Genomic DNA, 20,064 nt, shown 5'->3' on the forward strand with positions numbered 1-20,064 from the left:
TGCATCACATCGCACTTTTCCGGGTTAAATTCCATTTGCCACTGTTCCGCCCATCTGACCAACCCATCTATATCGTCCTGCAGACTGAGGCTATCCTCCTCGCTATTTACCACCCTACCAATCTTTGTATCATCAGCGAACTTACTGATCATACCTTTTACATTCATATCACTTTGAACATGAGATATCATGATAAAGTGCTGGCAGCATGACTCCTACTGGTCTCCTGCCTCGAAGCCCTGTCTCCGGTTGGTGTCCTGATCTGAAGCCCTGAGTCCTGCTGGTCTCCTGCCCTGTAGCCTGAGTCCTGCTGGTCCCCTGACCCAATGCCTGGGTCCTGCTGGTCTCCTGACCTGAAGCCCTGAGTCTTGCTGGTTTCCTGTCCTGTAGCCGAGTCCTGATGGCCTTTTGCCCTGACGGCAAGTCCTGCTGCTCTCCTGACCTGAAGCCCTGAGTCCTGCTAGTCTCCTGCCCTGAAGTCTGAGTCCTGCTGGTCCCCTGACCCAATGCCTGGGTCCTGCTGGTCTCCTGACCTGAAGCCCTGAGTCTTGCTGGTTTCCTGTCCTGTAGCCGAGTCCTGATGGCCTTTTGCCCTGACGGCAAGTCCTGCTGCTCTCGTGACCTGAAGCCCTGAGTCCTGCTAGTCTCCTGCCCTGAAGTCTGAGTCCTGCTGGTCCCCTGACCCAATGCCTCAGTCCTGCTGGTCTTCTGCCCTGTTGCTTGAGTCCTGCTGGTCTCCTGACCCAATGCCTGAATCCTGCTGGTCTCCTGACCTGAAGCCCCGAGTCCTGCTGGTCTCCTGACCTGAAGCCCTGAGTCCTGCTGGTCTCCTACCCTGAAGTCCTGAGTCCTGCTGGTCTCCTGATCTGAAGCCCTGAATCCTGCTGGTCTCCTGCCCTGAAGTCCTGATCTCCTGACTCAGTGCTAAAAATCAGCACGTTGATAGTAAATTCTACCGAGCACTAGCCACAAATATCAGCTTAAAATGCTCAATTGTATTTTAGCTATGGTATGCAAAGCTCCCAGGAAAAATTGCAGATAATTGTTTGTGGACAATGGGAGTGTAGATAATCAAGATTCTACTGGAAATACTCTCAAAGGAGTTTGTAAGAGTGTTCCTGGCAATGGCTAGAGGGTGAAAGCCAAACTCATCAGTTTCAGGATACTTCAAAACTTGGGGGGTGATTTAATTGAGGTGTACAAAATTATGAGGGGCCTGGATAGAGTGGATAGGAAGGACCTATTTCCCTTAGCAGAGAGGTCAATAACCACGGGGCATAGATTTAAAGTGATTGGCAGAAGGATTAGAGGGGAGTTGAGGAAAAATTTTTTCACCCAGAGTGTGGTGGGAGTCTGGAACTCACTGCCTGAAAGGGTGGTAGAGGCAGAAACCCTCAACTCATTTAAAAAGTACCTGGTTGTGCACCTAAAGTGGCGTAATCTACAGGACTACGGACCAAGTGCTGGAAAGTGGGATCAGGCTGGGTGGTTCATTTTCAGCCGGCACGGACGCGATGGGCCGAATGGCCTCCTTCTGTGCCGTAAATTTTCTATGATTCTATGAAAACTGCTGGGAAATCGAGCTGCATGGCTTGTAAACATGGACGGTGATACTTAATAGCAACAAAGAGATGATAGGCTCCAAAATAAAACGAGAACATGCCCGAAGTACACAACGGGTCAGTCCGAAACATTATCTTTCCCATTCGGACGCTGACCGACGTTTTCTCTTTTGATTTCAGATTTCCATTTTTTTTCTTAAATACTCCCAAGTCCACATTATTGAAAAATTAATGGATGGCAAGATTAGAATTCAGGGCAAAACAAACAAATACTGAGGCCCATTATTTATCCAGAATCACATCCTGCTATATTTGTGCCTCTTAAATTGCAGTACATAAATCACAAATAAAATTACTTGAAAGAGAATTATGGCCAGGTTAATAGAATTCCCTGAATTCCCTTTGCAGGGTTTCACAACATGTACATTTTCTTTAAGAGTTATGTGTACAGGAATAATTTGTATGATAATAATAAGGGCTTATTAGCAACTCAGCTCCCGAGAGCGCAGTGCCAGGTGATTTATTTATTCCGCGAATAACACTGAATTATTGCCAGGCTGCTGTGGTTAAAATTTGCTGGCACCTTCTCCCCTTCAGGGTATCCAAGGATATCCAATCTGATTCCAGTGCTGAGGCGAGGAATGGTGTCTGGACAGCAGCAGGCCAATTTGAATAGTGGAGGTGTGAGGGTGGATCAATTACATTCGCAGGTTAAGATTCGCAGATTTATGCCGAACTTTCCCCCAGGAGATTAAAGGGGTAATTTGGATGGTTCGTTCCCGGTGGAGAACCTCACTAGATGGGAGCGAGGTTCGGAGATAGGCCTTCAAAATCATGAAGGGTCCAGACAGAGTAGATAGAGAGAAACTGTTCCCATTGGCAGAAGAGTCAAGAGCCAGAGGACATAGATTTAAGGTGATTGGCAAAAGAACCAAAGGTGACATGAGAAAAAACTTTTTTACACAGCGAGTGGTTAGGATCTGGAATGCACTGCCCGAGGGGGTGGTGGAGGCAGATTCAATCATGGCCTTCAAAAGGGAACTGGATAAGTACTTGAAAGGAAAAAATTTGCAGGGCAACGGGGAAAGGGCGGGGGAGTGGGACGAGCTGGATTGCTTTGCAAAGAGCCAGCGCGGACTCGATGGGCCGAATGGCCTCCTTCCGTGCTGTAACCTTTCTATGATTCTATGATTCTATAGCGGTGTAAGGGGCCCAGTCTGTGACCCATGCCATCGTACAAAATTGACAGGCAGGAAAAGACCAGCTGGTTCATCAAGCCTGCCCCACACTCATGATGGCTGGAACATCGTGACCAGACACTTCCTTCCCTCCCTCCCATGCTCATGCCTAGTGAGGTGGGAGTTCCCCTTAAAGGTGGGCGGTAGAGTCTAAATAGGGCAGAGTGTACACGGGCTGTGGAAGGAGTGGGGATGATGGGCTGCTGGTCTTGATTTGTTGCCTGCTTTCTTATGTTCACTTGACAGAATGGACTGTTAAAAGACAAACATGCAGAGCTTTACAGCAGAACTGAAACAACTTTCAGCTTTTCATGACGGAATACTACTGCAAACAGTGGAATATCAAACAACAACAACTTGCATTAAATAGCATCTTTAACATAGTAAAACGACCCAAGGCACTTTACAGGAGTGTACACCGATATTAGTACAGGTGACCAAAAGCTTGGTCAAAGAGGTAGGTTTTAAGGAGCATCTTAAAGGAGGAGAGATGGAGAGGTTTAGGGAGGGAATTCCAGCACTTAGGGCCTAGGCAGCTGAAGACTCGGCCGCCAATGGTGGAACGATGAAAATCGGGGATGCGCAAGAGGCCAGAATTGGAGGAGTGTTGAGATCTCTGTGGGTTGTAGGGCTGGAGGAGGTTACAGAGATGGGAGGGGCGAGGCCATGGAGGGATTTGAAAACAAGGATGAGAACTTTAAAACCGAGGCATTCGCGGTCCGGGAGCCAATGTAGGTCAGTGAGCACAGGGGTGAACCCAGTGAAAGGATGTCACATGCTCTCCTCTTTTTGGGAAAGTTGTTTCTCCTCTATTTTCTCTCCTACTAAGGAAAGTGGGGTGGGGGGGGGGGTTCCAGAGGCTGCAGTGTGAATGTGGACAATGAGTATCGACAGGCTATTCAACTGTGGAAGACAATGCAGATGAGTCCCTAATCCAATCCAATCCTCGCCTGGCATCCACACACATGCACATGCGTGTGTACACACACATACACACATATAGTGATCAGGAGCAAGAACCATGTCTGATTTTTATTTCCCAGAGTGGTGCCTCGGCAATTTGTAGCACCCCAACTGCTCTCCTGGCTGAGAGACTGAAAATCTAAGCTGGGACCTTCTGGCCTTTTGTGGCTAAAGTGCTACAATGGGGCTGTGCCTTTACCCACTAGGCCATCAGAGGAGCATTGTGTAAGTTACTTCTATCCTGTCCCATAGGCCGAGTTTAAAAAAAGAAGGCCCACTTCAACCTTGCGTCTCTTAGGAAACTGAAAATGATGAGGTATAGGCAAGTACCAATTGGCCCATCAAACCTTCACCTTCTACATTACAAGGTGTCTGTGTTTAAGTATATCGGAGGCCTGTTTCTCTCAAGCTCGTGTGCAGCATAAACGCCGGCACAGACCAGTTGGGCCGAATGGTCTGTTTCTGTGCTGTGAGTTCTATGTAATGCAGTGACAGGCAGAATGATCTGTTCTAAACATCTCTAATGTGCAGTGAAGAAACATTGGCTTCTAATGAAGTCGATACAAACACACTGACAGCTGGCACAGTGTTTCTAAACAAAATAAAGTTCCCATGCACAACCCCTCATCTATGCAGAGTTAGCCAGCCTCAGCAGCTGGGATGGCAGTGAATGTGCTGCAGCTGGGTTTGATGGCCCTGTGCTAGGGAGAGGAAAGATCAGCCAAGGTTCCTGTCCCTGATCACCGTCAAGCGAGTCCAAATTGAAAGTGCATGGTTAAGGATCAGATCCGGCCCGGCTGCTTGAAACAATTACTGTCCAGGCTCACAGTTAATTCCTTCAAGCGAGAGCTGGACCTGTTTCTGACTGGGACGGAGATCACCTCATATAAACGGTAGGTGCCGTATAACATTAATCGGGGCCGGAGTGGTCTCTTGGACTAGTTTTGATTGCCTAAAGGGGAGTCGGAGAGAAATTTTCCAGATTTTTTTATCCTCTAATTGGCCTTGGATTTTATGTGGTTTTTCACATCTCCCAGGGCTTTTCATGGCTTTCGATTAGGGTGGGGAGTTTATATATTGTGATGCACAAGGCATTGCAGTTGTGTCGACAGGCTGGATGGATCAGTGGGTCTTTTCCTGTCCGTCATTGTTCACACAATGAATATCGACTGAGGTAAGTTATCAGCAGGCTGCAAGTCCCTTTGGAACCAAACCCCAACACAAGCCACATCTTAAGGGGAAGGGGTGAAAACTGGGTTAAAACACAAGCACATAGCTAACTTGAAGAGTTCTTCGATCTGACAGCCCGGGCTTCTCTGATATATTTACTTTGCTTTGTTTGTAGAAAGGACAACTAAACTGTGACCCTACATTTGAACTCGAGGAGATGATTCTGGAGTCGAAACCACTTCACAAGAAGAAAAAACGTCTGGCGAAAAAATTGAAGGAAAACAGAAAAGACAACTCATCACTGGTGAGTAATAACATTTCATATTCCAACTGGGGCCTGAGGGGCTGGCCTGGAAGTGACCAGGGGGGTGGTGAGTTATAGGCTAAGCCTTGCCTTTCCCCATGTGGTGAGTCACTCATTTCAGCTGTCCCATTATGGGCGATGGTAAGGGAATGGCCCATAAGGAAATGAACTAGGAGGGAGTGTCGTCCCTATTTTTACACAATTATTAAGCAGCTGATTCCACAGTGGGATTGACAAATACTCGAGTGTCTGGTGTCCCAGCCACTGATTACACTGTGGGCGGTGAGTAGTATAGTGAAAGTAAACAAAAGGAAATTTGGGGCCGGGGAGAATATAGATACCACAGTGAGTAATGGAACCACCCAATGTGGTACGATGCAATTCGGACCAGAAGTTTCTAGGTTCCAGTCTCAATCTGTGCTGGCCTCAGCTGGAGTATTACAATTAGTCACGATACCCTGCTCTGGATTGGTGGGGGGGAGGGTGGTATCATCCAGGGGCATCCTCTCTAGACTGCTATCCAGTGCAAATCAGGCTTAGCTGTGATGCCTTACTTGGTCAAATAGTCTGCCGACACTCACTGTTCCTTGAGTTATGAAGAATGGCCACATGGATGAGAGAATAGAGGATGATCGATGCAGTGGAATCAAATCATATCCCAGCAAGGAATGGGCACCATCAGGAGAGAACAGAAATAAATGGGGGAACAGGAACAATGCAGAAAATCATTTGTTTAACAATTTGCCTTAGAATAGTAAATAACAATTCTAGTTAACAAGTAATAGATTCATAATTAAAATATTAATTGATAGTAATGCCTTGGCCATTCCACACTATTTCATTTGCAGTTCCACATAATTACGAATGAATAACTTGTATTTAAAATTAAATGCTAGGTGATAGCAAAAGTATTACTGTGAATTAACGTTGTAATTGCTGGGTTATTACTTTATAATTACGTCCCTATTTAAGGAACTTTAAAAGGTCTTTAACAACTTCTAAAAGTACAGCCAATATTAAAAGATCTCAACTTGCACTGATCTACATTTGCTCTATGTAGTTATAATAATAATCTAGATAGCGGACCCTGCCTTGATGGTTTGGTTGGTTGGTAACTGCATTTGCCGAGTGTGGAACAGAGTCATACAGATCAGGAGGGCCCCTCGTGTTATAAATTCGATAGCCAGGTGGTGAAGAATAAACTACTGGAGCCTGGTCTTCAGTTGCTTCCAAGCCTTTATTCACATTACACACACGCACACACACACACACCACACCCTAGCTAAGCTCTCCTCTAAAAAGAGAGAGTCCCTAATTGTTACACACCACCTGAATACAATTAACATCTGGTTTGATTCCCACCTGCGTTGAGCTGGCTGGTTTTAGCCGGGCTGGTGGTAAAGAGGGTGAAATTGGCCACGGCGTTCCTGGGCTGGAGGTGGGGGGATCCAGGCAGGGTTTACATGCTGGCAATCACTAACCAGCGACCCTTGCTAAAAAACTGTATGTGTGCGTATGTCAGGCATGGGGAGATGCGAGTCGGCTAGTGGTCCGCCTTGTCCTTGAAGAATGCAACTTGAGCGAGGAGCCAGAGGGTGGTCGTGCCCATGGAATCAATCGGCTCCTCAGCTCAGACGAGGGCTTGAACCTGCACCTTTCTGGTCTGTATGGTCAGTGCAGCACTGTAGGGCCGCCGGGGAGAGAGGTCAGTTGCCAACTGCGTCATCCAGATACCAGTCATATAGGTCATTTAAAATAACTGCTGTTTTACCGTTGAAATGTAATTAGAAAAATTAAGAAGAAATAGTGGATAGTTGAGCAGACTGTAAAATCTTCCATTGTGACCAAGTTCTGCTCCTAATGGGAGTAGATTGTCAACTCTCAGCTCGGGTGTATAACTGATCGCCCGCCCGTTATAGAAACCGCCACGATTTTTCTAATCCGTTGATTTCAATAGAAATGAAAACCGAGCGGGTTCTATAATGGGCGGGCGATCCGCGATGCCAGTTTTACGCCTGGGTGGAGAATTGACAATTCCCCCCTCCCCACCCCCGCACAGGTTGAACGCACTTGTGACCCTCCTTCTTACCCACGCACGCACCTGCCCCCCCCCCACCCACATAGAAAGGGCGAAGGTCAGGAACCCGGGAGCTCAACACCTGAGATCCACAATACCGTTCTCTGTCCCGAGCAAAGGTTTCATCATGAGAGCTTGTTGTGGAAAAATTCTTTTCCTTTCTCTGCAAGCTTTGTGTTCCTCAGGTGCTCGCCCACCTGATTTCCCTGCATCGTGTTTCGAAAGACAAACAATGATGTTAATGCACGAGGCTGCTAATTTCCGCAGGGCAGGAATAAACGACAGTTTTCCCTTGGTGTTAAAGTGGTGAAAAAGTAACGTTGATGTAAATTATATCCGAACACATTACGCACTCACACATCACTTGCACGTGACATTGTTGTCCTATCAATGGGGCATGGCTGTTCCCGTTCTTCTCACTCCCTAAAGAACAAGAGATTTGCCCAACAAATGTTCACCAGACAATGCCCCTTTAAATTGAATCTAGTTTCCTTGTGGCAAATGAATTTCAATATAGATAAGTGTGAGATGGTGCATTTTGGTTGGAAGAATAAGGAGGCCACATACTCCTTGGAAAATAAGAGTCTAAATGGGGTAAAGGAGCAGGGAGATCTGGGGGTACAGATACACAAATCATTAAAAGTAGTGACGCACGTTAATAAGGCCATAGAAAAAGCAAACCAAGCACTGGGGTTCATTTCTAGTGAGATAGAATTGAAAAGCAAGGAAGTTATGTTAAACTTGTATAGAACCTTGGTTAGACCACACTTGGAGTACTGTGCACAGTTCTGGCCTCCATATTATTATAAGGATATAGAGGTACTGGAGAAGGTGCAAAAAAAGATTTACTAGAGGTTATACCTATCAGGAAAGATTGAACAGACTGGGGCTCTTTTCTCTGTAAAGAAAAGACGGAGGGGTGACCTGATAGATGTCTTTAAGATTAAGAAACGGTTTGATAGGGTAGCCATTGAGAAGATGTTTCCAACTATGGGGGAGACCAGAACTAGGGACCATAAATAAGATAGTCACTAATAAATCCAGTAAGGAATTCAGGAGAAACTTCTTTACCCAGAGAGTGGTTAGAATGTGGAACTTGCTACCACATGGAGTAGTTGAGGCGACTAGCATAGATGCATTTAAGGGGAAGCTAGATAAATACGTGAGAGAAAAAGGAATAGAAGAATATGCTAATAGGGTGGAAGGAGGCTGGTGTGGAGCATGGCCCTGTTGGGCTGAATGGCCTGTTTCTGTGCTGTACATTCTATGTAATTCCTTAGTTTAAAAAAAAACTTGCTGACTGAAGCAAACTATGTGCAAATTGAAAAGAGAATGTGTTTATATAGCATCTTTCACATCCTCAGGACATCCCAAAGTGCCTCTGTCAATGAATTATTTTTTGAAGTGTAATCACTGTTATGTAGGCAAACTAGGGTGATGGTGACCAAGCAGTGGTCCATGGGCCATGTGAGCCCTGGGCCCTGACAACAGAATCATGGCCAGATAGACCATGCAGCCTGTTCAGTGCTAGCTCTTGAATTGGAGCTATTTAATCCTATTTCCTTGCCCTTTTCCCCTAATCTTTTTATATATTTTTTTCAAATAGTTTTCCAACTCCTTTTTAAATGATGTTATAGTCTGGCTCAGTAGTCAATGGTAGTGAAGCATTACAACTCCATCAACCCTATGCGTTTAAAAAAAAATTCTTCTAACTTTGATACCATTCCTCTTGTGCCAATGTCCAAATCATTTATATAAATGAAAAACAAAAGAGGTCCCAGCACAGATCCTTGGAGTACACCACTTCCCTCATCCCACTAATTGGAAAAACAATCTGGTGTATGAAGCCCAGATGACTCATCTCTATTTCCATCAGTTATATTTCTCACTGTCGGAGGTGCCATCTTTCGGATGAGACGTTAAACCGAGGCCCTGTCAGCCCTCTCAGGTAGAAGTAAAAGATCCCATGGCACAATTCAAAGAAGAGCAGAGTAGTTTTCCCCGGTGTCCTGGCCAATATTTATCCCTCAACCAACATCAGTAAAAACAGATTATCTGGTCATTATTGCATCGCTGTTTATGGGGTCTTGCTGAGCGCAAGTTGGCTGCGTTTCCGACATTACAATGCAAAAAAATCAAAAGTTTAGCAATATGCTTTACTCAGTTCCATTTTTTTCGAATAAAAGACATGTAGGTCTAACACATTAAAATATAATTTTTCATTAAATTAAAAAAAATCAAAAAGGATTAAAAAGGCATTGTGCAAAAACAGAATGACTTAAAAGGTCACAACACAAAGTTGGTTTTGTGATGGGATAGTTCGGGTGCCAGTGGGATGAGTTTGGACTTTTCTTGTCCCTAACTTTTCTTATATTCTTAATAAAAAGATGAACAGTGCACTCTACTTGAGGCGCTGTACACTGGAAAATGTTTTGGCAAAGTACAGTAATCATGTCTTAACATGGCACTTTTTTTTGCACTGAAATAAATTAAGTACAATAAAGAAATCTTTAACTATTTAAGGTCACTGCAAAAGTACTTAATTGGCTTTGGGAAGTCCTGAGGTTGTGAAAGGTACTATATCAATGCAAATCTTTCTTTTTACTCATTGTTTTGTCCTACATTTTTTTTTATTCGTTCATGGGATGTGGGCATCGCTGGCAAGGCCGGCATTTATTGCCCATCCCTAATTGCCCTTGAGTAGGTGGTGATGAGCCGCCTTCTTGAACCGCAGCAGTCCGTGTGGTGAAAGTTCTCCCACAGTGCTGTTAGGTAGGAAGTTCCAGGATTTTGACCCAGCGACGATGAAGGAACGGCGATATATTTCCAAGTCGGGACGGTGTGCGACTTGGAGGGGAACATGCAGGTGGTGTTGTTCCCATGTGCCTGCTGCCCTTGTCCTTCTAGGCGGTAGAGGTCATGGATTTGGGAGGTGCTGTCGAAGAAGCCTTGGTGAGTTCCTGCAGTGCATCCTGTAGATGGTACACACTGCAGCCACAGTGCGCTGGTGGTGAAGGGAGTGAATGTTTAGGATGATGGATGGGGTGCCAATCAAGCGGGCTGCTTTGTCCTGGATGGTGTTGAGCTTCTTGAGTGTTGTTGGAGCTGCACTCATCCAGGCAAGTGGAGAGTATTCCATCACACTCCTGACTTGTGCCTTGTAGATGGTGGAAAGGCTTTGGGGAGTCAGGAGGTGAATCACTCGCCACAGAATACCCAGCCTCTGACCTGCTCTTGTAGCCACAGTATTTATGTGGCTGGTCCAATTAAATTTCTGGTCAATGGTGACCCCCAGGATGTTGATGGTGGGGGATTCGGCGATGGTAATGCCGTTGAATGTCAAAGGGAGATGGTTAGACTCTCTCTTATTGGAGATGGTCATTGCCTGGCACTTGTCTGGCATGAATGTTACTTGCCACTTAACAGCCCAAGCCTGGATATTGTCCAGGTCTTGCAGTTTGCAGCATGGACTGCATCATTACCTGAGGGGTTGCGAATGAAACTGAACACTGTGCAATCATCAGCGAACATTCCCATTTCTGACTTTATGATGGAGGGAAGGTCATTGATGAAGCAGCTGAAGATGGTTGGGCCTAGGACATTGCCCTGAGGAACTGCTGCAGCAATGTCCTGGGGCTGAGATGATTGGCCTCCAACAACCACTACCATCTTCCTTTGTGCTAGGTATGACTCCAGCCACTGGAAAGTTTTCCCCCGATTCCCTTTGACTTCAATTTTACTAGGACTCCTTGGTGCCACACTCGGTCAAATGCTGCCAAGGGCAAACGATGTCAAGGGCAGTCACTCTCACCTCACCTCTGGAATTCAGCTCTTTTGTTCATGTTTGGACCAAGGCTGTAATGAGGTCTGGAGCCGAGCGGTCTTGGTGGAACCCAAACTGAACATTGGTGAGCAGGTTATTGGTGAGTAAGTGCCACTTGATAGCACTGTCGACGACACCTTCCATCACTTTGCTGATGATAGAGAGTAGACTGATGGGGCAGTAATTAGCCTGATTGGATTTGTCCTGCTTTTTGTGGACAGGACATACCTGGGCAATTTTCCACATTGTTGAGTCGATGCCAGTGTTGTAGCTGTACTGGAACAGTTTGGCTAGAGGCAGGGCTAGTTCTGGAGCACAAGGCTTCAGCTCTACAGCAAGGATGTTGTCGGGGCCCATAGCCTTTGTTGTATCCAGTGCACTCTGCCATTTCTTGATATCACGTGGAGTGAATCAAATTGGCTGAAGACTGATTTCTATGATGGTGGGGATATCGGGAGCGGGCCAAGATGGATCATCCACTCAGCCTTGTCTTTTGCACTCACGTGCTGGACTCTGCCATCATTGAGGATGGGGATGTTATCAGAACCTCCTCCTCCTGTTAGTTGTTTAATTGTCCACCACCATTCACAACTGGATGTGGCAGGACTGCAGAGCTTTGATCTGATCCGTTGGTTGTGGAATTGCTTCGCTCTGTCAATCGCATGTTGCTTCCGCTGTTTAGCATGCAAGTAGTCCTGTGTTGTAGCTTCACCAGGTTGGCATCTCATTTTTAGGTACGCCTGGTGCTGCTCCTGGCATGCTCTTCTTCACTCCTCATTGAACCAGGGTTGATCCCCTGGCTTGTTGATAATGGTAGAATGAGGAATATGCCGGGCCATGAGAGTACAGATTGTGCTGGAATACAATTCTGCTGCTGCTGATGGCCCACAGCGCCACATGGATGCCCAGTTTTGAGCTGCTAGATCTGTTCTGAATCTATCCCATTTAGCACGGTGGTAGTGCCACATAACATGTTGGACGGTGTCCTCAGTGTGAAGATGGGACTTTGTCTCCACAAGGACTGTGCGGTGGTCACTCCTACCAGTACTGTCATGGACAGATGCATCTGCGACAGGTAGATTGATGAGGACGAGGTCAGGTAGCTTTTCCCTCGTGTTGGTTTGCTCACCACCTGCCGCAGGCCCAGTCTGGCAGTTACTCGACCAGCTCGGTAAGTCGTGGTGCTACTGAGCCAATCTTGGTGATGGACATTGAAGTCCCCCACCCAGAGTACATTCTGTGCCCTTGCTACCCTCAGCGCTTCCTCCAAGTGGTGCTCAACATGGAGGAGGACTGATTCATCAGCTGAGGGAGGGTGGTAGGTGGTAATCAGCAGAAGGTTTCCTTGCCCATGTTCGACCTGATGCCATGATATCCGGAGTCAATGTTAAGGACTCCCAGAGCCACTCCCTCCTGATTGTGTATCACTGCACCGCCACCTCTGGTGGGTCTATCCTGCCGGTGGGACAAGACATACTGAGGGATGGTGATGGAAGAGTCTAGGACATTGGCTGAAAGGTATGATCCTGTGAGTATGGTTATGTCAGGCTGTTGCTTGACTAGTCTGTGGGACAGCTCTCCCAATTTTGGCACAAGTCCCCAGATGTTAGTGAAGAGGACTTTGCAGGGTCGATTGGGCTTGGTTTGCCTTTGTCGTGTCCGGTGCCTAGTGGTCCATCTGATTTTATTCTTATTGTGACTTTCTGTAGCAAGATTGTACAACTGAGTGGCTTGACTGGGCCATTGTCAGAGGGCGATCATTGCTGTGGGTCTGGAGTCACATATAGGCCAGACCAGATAAGGTCAGCAGGTTTCCTTCCCTGAAGGACTTTAGTGAACCAGATGAGTTTTTACGACAATCCGGTAGTTTCATGGCCACCATTACTGATACTATTTTTTTTATTCCAGATTTTTGTTTTAATTTAAATTCCCCAACTGCTGCAGTAGGAATTGAACTCATGACTCCAGATTATTAGGCCAGGTTTCTGGATTACTAGTCCAGTAACATAACCACTATGCTACCGTACCCTACTTGAATTTTGTGGGCCTGGATGTTTGGAACTGGCTGTTCTTTGCTCTGTTGCCTCATTGGTGGAAAATGCAAAATCTAAGATTAACGAGCATCCACAAATTGAGATAGATACAAATTAATTGGCACATTGATTTAAACTTTACATGTGGCCTGCAAGGCTCCACGATAAACTGCTAAAGAAGACAAAAAGCTTGGACACTCCTGAACCAAGGGATTACTTTGGCGACCTCCACCATCTGGAAGGACAAGGGCAGCAGGTGCATCACCTTCAAGTTCCCCTCCAAGTCACACCATCCTTACTTGGACATACACCGCAATTCCTTTGTCGTCGCTGGGTTCAAAATCTTGGAACCCTCTACCTAACAGCATTGAGAAAGCATCTTCACCACACGGACTGCAGCTGTTCAAGAAGAACGCCCATTATCACTGTCTCGAGGGCTACTGGGGATGGGCAATGAATGCTGGCCTTGCTATCGATGCCCATATCCCAAGAATGAATGTTTAAAAATGTAAAATGTGGAAACTTCCCAGGCTTACATAGCCCCTCACTGACGAAGAAGAATCTTTCTATGATGATGTGTGCTGGCATCCAAGAGTGAAAGCCCTAAGGAAGCTATTAGACTAGATTGCACAGTCTGTGGGATCAAAGCTTCAGTTGAGGCTTGGCTGAATTAAAAGGCACCTTACCTCTGGTGCCAAGAGGTGGGAGAAGCTGACAGAGACCAGCTCGATGGTGTTACTATTTCGAATGTGAGGTATTCTGTAAGGGACAGAGTGACATCCAGAGAATGGATCTTCAGCTGTTCAGGAAAAGAATGGCCAGCATTAAGAAGGAATGTACATCATGTTATCCAATAAGGCTGCTAGGATTGAGTGTGTCTCAAGAGATTATTGATGGTGAAACTCGGCTTGAAATACATTAAAGTCATGATGCAGGTGCACTGTGAACCTACTGAGAAGGACCTTAACGTCAAAGAAGCTTTTTAAATTGTCTCACCTTATAGAAGCAACAGAACGGTTGGTGCGAGAAAATGGAAATATCGTACCAGGAATGGAACACTTTCAATTTCAGGCACCCAGTAACGGCATCAAGTGTTCCTAGCTTGGGTCTGGTGTGGTTTGGTACAGAATGAAGCTTCTTCTACTCTGCTCCAACAATGGGCCGAAACTTCCTGGAAAAATAACAGCGTGTCAGCGACACACCCCGTTATTAATGTGCAAATCGGCCAGCAAGTTCAGGGAATGAAGAGTTACACCTTGAGTTGTGAATCTTCAGAACTTGTTGGTCAATTAGCGCCGCTCCACCGTTTGCTTCACACAAACCTCATCTCGCCCTTACCCTCCCCGTTATTTTTACGAACTTGCTGGATTTGCACATTAATTGCCCATTAAACTCACCACAGAAAGTTGGAGCTCATAATTATTAGTGCAAGTGCCCTTTTAACAATGTGATAATTGCCAATCAACCTGTCTGGCCCAGGGAACAATTCAAACTGTTGAGTCTCATTCCTGCAGGTGGTAAATTGTTGTTAAAGATTTTTAAAATGTCAAATTTTAAATGTTTTAATTTTTTCTTACTTTTACTTTCTGTCCCTTTTTTTCTCTCTCTCTTAATCCAATCTTTCTTTCCCTCTCTTTATTTCTCTTTCTGTATCGGATTTGACTCTAATTCACCCTCCTTCTCCGTCGTGCCTCTGTTCCTTTCTCAATCCTCAAATCTCATTGATTAAGGAGACAGACTGTTGGTCCCATCATTCATTGAGGTCCCAGATGCCCCGTTGCCCTTGCCACTCTGTTATCAGCTCGCACTTCCAGCAAGTCATGGAGCTGAACACTGCAGGAAAAGGTCTAACTAACGGCGCACGCTGCGAGATGCCCCACTCCAGCCAGATTTGGCCCAATGTCTCTCAGCCCCTGCCTCAGAAGAGCACCCCCTACTGCATCCATTTTCCATATCCCTTTCCATTTCCTTAATCACCCGTCTTGTGACCTCTTTGATTTGTGCTAAATTAGAAGCAGCTTTGTGCCTTGGGCCCATTCCCACTTCCGAAGGTTACTCCTTGATGTCGGACTAGGGTTGCCAACACTCCAGGATTGACCTGGGGTCTCCAGGAATTGAAGATTGATCTCCTGGACACTGTTGCGAGCAATCCTGGGAGAAAAATCATAGTGACATTAAAAAAAATTGTTTTTTTTTTCATTTTCTTTGAACACATAGTTTTAAAAAATGTTATAAAAAGGGGGAAAAAGGCTGTTTGACTGAGAGTCAAGAATAATCCAATCGGGTAACAAAGAGTCTGTTTGTTTCCCAATTGGCATGGGAAGGCGGTGCACGTGAGGATGGACGTGTTGGGCGACCGATGGTGGGAGGTGTGGGGGCGGGGCAGTTACAGGCAGAATGTCATGCAATGAAACCTCCAGGAATACATCCAACCAGAGTTGGCAACCCTATGTCTGACCAACAAGGAGGTCAGATGTAAAATGGGGCCATGAATTTGTCGGATGACTTTACCTCAGACAGGGTAAGGTAAGGAAAGAACCCAACGAGAGAGCATGACGTGGAGAAGGTTGAAGACTCCCCGTGAGTTCCTGGCGCACCAGCCGATGATCGGTGAGCATTTTGCTGCACTGTTGTGTCCAGAGAGGGGATGGAGAGTGGAATAGATTTAAAGAAGCCGTAATGGCTAAATTACACAATCCAAAATCTCATTAGGCAGAGGCTAGAAGCTGGGTAACAGCAGGATTAGCAGCTCTGAGAAACAACAGGCCCTTTGCAAACCACAGGAAGCTGTATCTTTCACACTGACTCATATTTCATTTTCACAAATTTCTACCTGAAGTACTCTCACTCATCACATTAAGCATTCATTTTGAAGCGGTTTAGTATTGAACATAAGCCCCTGCTCAAACAGGGAATAGAAATGACAAAAAAAAAAGATACTGCATAATTCTATCCAGCAGTTAAAAGGACTTGAGAAGGGCACTGTGCAATTCATTAAATGTTACAGGAAGAAACAGCTGCTGTTCACTTGATAGGAAATAACCTCAAGGTCCAAAGTACGATGATTCAATATTAAAGAGAATCGTTTCTTAGCCTATATAACTTTGACATTTGCTTGAAATAATATCTTAAGAGATTCTTATTGAGGTATCTCTGTTATCTTGTGATTCTCCTGGTCAGTCAACCATCAGTGCTATTGCCATTGTATCATTAGAAATGATTGCTTGCTCTTCTGTTGGGCAAGGTAAGTGAGTAGGTGGGCTATATAGCTGGTGGTACCCTGAGTTACAGTACTGGGCAGATGTACCAAGCAGATGTAGAGTACTGAGGCCAACAGAAGCACCTGTGCATGCTGAGAGATTGCATGTGCTCAGAAGTCGCATTTGTGACTTGAAGTTTCTGATTGCATGGCTTCCCGTTACATTTCTAACCTGTATGGGGGAGGGAAGAGAGAAGGACCCTATCTCTGGCCTGAACATTGGCTGCACATTCACCCATTTACTTGCAGCCACAAGTCCTTTGCTTCTGGATCCTCCTTGGGAACTGATCTCCCGGGGCATGAGGTGTGTCGGTGCCCGATGCTGCCTCCTTTATGGTATAGCCCTGCCTCTGAAGTCAGTGCTATTATATAAATTAACTTTCAGTTTCACTGCTATACAGAAGAACATGACATAAGAACATAAGAAATAGGAGCAGGAGGAGGCTATACAGCCCCTCGAGCCTGCTCTGCCATTCAATAGGATCATGGCTGATCTTCGATCTCAACTCCAACTCCTCGCCCGATCCCCATATCCCTTGGTTCCCCAAAAGAGTCCAAAAATCTATCGATCTCAGCTTTCAATATACTCAATGACTGAGCATCCACAGCCCTCTGGGGTAGAGAGTTCCAAAGATTCACAGCCCTCTGAGTGAAGAAATTCCTCCTCATCTCAGTCTTAAACGGCCGACCCCTTATCCTGCTACTATGACCCCTAGTTATAGACTCTCCAGGCAGGGCAAACAATCTCTCAGCACCTACCCCGTCAAGCCCCCACAGATTCTTATATGTTTCAATGAGATGTCGGGCTCCACGGGGGATATTTTCTAAACGCAACGGGGCTTACCCCTCGGACAATTTTCTCCGCTGAAAAATGAAGGGCCTAAAGAAGCTCCCTCAAAAGTCTGAGCATTCAACTCCCAACGAGAGAGTTGTGAGCCTGAATCTGGGCTACCCGCCAGTGAAGCTTGAGTGAGATATACACACCCCACCACACCGACCTGGACGTGCCAGAAGGCTTCGCTGTCTCCTCATCACATGAGAGGCTGTTGGGGCTTTCCCAGCCTCTGCAAGCCGACCAGCCGACATCTAGGACTGGGACGGCTCATTCTGCAACAGGGATAATTAGCACAGCATTAAGTTTTCATACTGGGCAATCCTTTCAAGCCACTGCAGGGGAACATCTGCCAGATCAGCCAGTCTGTACCAAGCATGTGACGAGCACAGTCTTGGCAAGGGGCAAAATCTTCATCCTTTTCTCCGTGGAGAGGAGTATTCAACTCAACATAAACCATAGACGTTTGCAGCAGAGAAGGTGGCCGTTCGGCCTATCGTGTCCGTGCTGGATCTTTGCTGGAGGAATCCAAAACTAATCCCACTGCCGTGTGCTCACACCATAGTCCTTTGTTTCAAAATCTGTTTAGTTTTCCCTTAAAAGAGATCTTGTTGAAAAGCATTCTATGTTCTAGCAACTATCTTTGCAATGATTTTTCTCCAGACCTCTTTCCTCTCTCTCTTAATAACCGCTTTAAATTGATTCCCTACGCAGAGCTCGCACTGGGTATCCGTAGAATCTAGGGCATTGTAGATAGCACCAAAGCGGGCATCGGAGCTCTTCATATCAATCCAATACCTGCATGACCCAAAAGGGTTTCCATTCTATTAATGTTCAGGTGGTATCTGACCACAAAAACATCAAAAACGTCTTCGGATGAGACATTAAACTGAGGGCCCGTCTGCCCTCTTGGGTGGATGTAAAAGATCCCATGGCATTATGTTGAAGAGCAAGGGAGTTGTCCCCGGTGCCCTGGCCAATATTTATCTCTCAACCAACGTCACTAATAAAAACATATTATCTGGTCTTTATCACAATGCTGTTTGTGGGACCTTGCTGTGCGCAAATTGGCTGCCGCGTTTCCTACATTACGACAGTGGCTTCACTGTAAAAAAGTACTTAATTGGCTGTAAAGCGCTTTGGGACGTCCTGAGGTCATGAAAGGTGCTATATAAATGCAAGTTCTTTCCTTTCATTCCTTATGTAGATAAATGCCTCTTATCCAGAAAGCAGTCACAATGCTTTGTTTTGAGACAGTCCACAGGGCCCACACTACTCGAAGGCTCACGTTTACAAGACGGGGAGCGACACACCACCGACTTCTCCCTCCTCCACTTCTTACACAGTCTTCAGACTGAAATATCTCCCTACCTCCGGGCAGCTCCGTGACATTAGCTGGTTCCCTGTTGGTGCACTCTTGGTGATCGTGAGTAGCCTCCTTCTTCTGGAAGTGCAGACAAGATGTTAGAGATTGGCAGAGCACCCTGCCAGCCAACGCTGTGGGCATCCCTCCTTGTGCCAGTGCAGGGGCATGTCATTTCTGGTGGATGAAGTAGTCCTTTTTAACCTTTCAGTGTCACGGTGCGAGCTATTTATGTGTGCGTGTGTGTGTGTGTGTGTCTCGCAACATGTGTGCCCTGCAGCTATTCTGCAATAAAAGGGTACATAGAAAAGGGGAAAGGTTGTTCACTCCCAAGGTGACACAATTCACAATTTCTGCCGTCCGTGCTATGCCCCAGTATTAATAATGTGAACCAAGGTGCGCACGTTTATTTTGGCACTCGTGATACCAGGAACATTAGGAACAGGGTTAGGCCATTTAGCCCCTCGACCCTGCTCCGCCATTCAATTAGATCATGCCTGATCATGTCTCTCAACTCCAAATACCCGCCTTTGTTCCATATCTCTTGATACCATTACCGAAAAAAAAATCTATTGATCCCCGTCTTGAAAGCTCCAATTGTCCCCTCGCATCCAAAGCCTTTTGGAGGATAGAGTTCCAGATTTCTACTACCTTAATTTGTTTCCGGGTCTGATGAACAGGGAAGACTGCATCCTTTTTGTGGGCCACCTCCATCCAAGCAGCTTACAATTATGCTTTTTCACAAGAGGACATGCATTGGCTCCAAAGAATTCCACCGTCCCTAGCTGGACCTCCTGCAGCAGATCCCCCAAGGTGTCATGAGAAAATGGAGACATTTTGCCCACATCTCTTCTTGTTTCCATTGTCTCTACTGACAACCAAAGTGCTTTTGTAGCCAAAGAAAATTACACTTCCTCCTTAAGAGCCAGCAGCGGCTCTTTAAGAGCTGCTGCCTGGCCAGATTTCCCAACCCCCAACAATTGCATTGCTGGCCGGGATCCCTGTGCACATTTTTTGTGTGCGGTAAGGGGGGGTGGTGGGGGACTGGACTCTTGAAATCCATCCAGCCCAGCCCTCCTTGCTGCTAGTGTGGGTGTGCTATGGTGGTGTTACGAAATTGTGGCTCATGCTTCACTTTCCTTTGAATATGGAATGTCGGTTGTCTGATTGAAGGCATTTTAATAGAATTGAATGTATTTTAACAAGGCCACAGTGAATTCAGTAGAAAAGTAGAAAATTACTGTATAAACATCACTTTATTTGCTGAACAAAAGAAAGGGAGACATTTCCCTCGAAGAAAGGATGGATAATTGAAGGGTGAGTTAACATCGAAGGCTGAGGGAGATGTTTTACAGGCTGGTTCAAGGGCAGCACTGACAAGTATTTGAAAGGTTACGCACCCATTGGCAGGAGTTACGAATGTTGCAAAGTGTCCCAAAG

At 46.0% G+C, this 20,064-nt stretch overlaps 1 protein-coding gene across 1 annotated transcript in view; it reads left to right on the top strand.

Moving 5' to 3' along the window:
• The window catches only part of LOC137332193 (serine/threonine-protein kinase 32A-like), a 165,286-nt gene that overhangs the window by 125,121 nt on the left and 20,101 nt on the right, over nucleotides 1-20,064 (top strand). Inside the window, exon 9 of the mRNA XM_067995889.1 lies at nucleotides 5,109-5,237. Within this exon, the coding sequence (XP_067851990.1) occupies nucleotides 5,109-5,237 (129 nt within the window). The remainder of the gene's footprint in view (nucleotides 1-5,108; nucleotides 5,238-20,064) is intronic.

Source organism: Heptranchias perlo, chromosome 14 (assembly GCF_035084215.1).
Source record: "Heptranchias perlo isolate sHepPer1 chromosome 14, sHepPer1.hap1, whole genome shotgun sequence".
In the NCBI taxonomy this organism is placed as follows: domain Eukaryota; kingdom Metazoa; phylum Chordata; class Chondrichthyes; order Hexanchiformes; family Hexanchidae; genus Heptranchias; species Heptranchias perlo.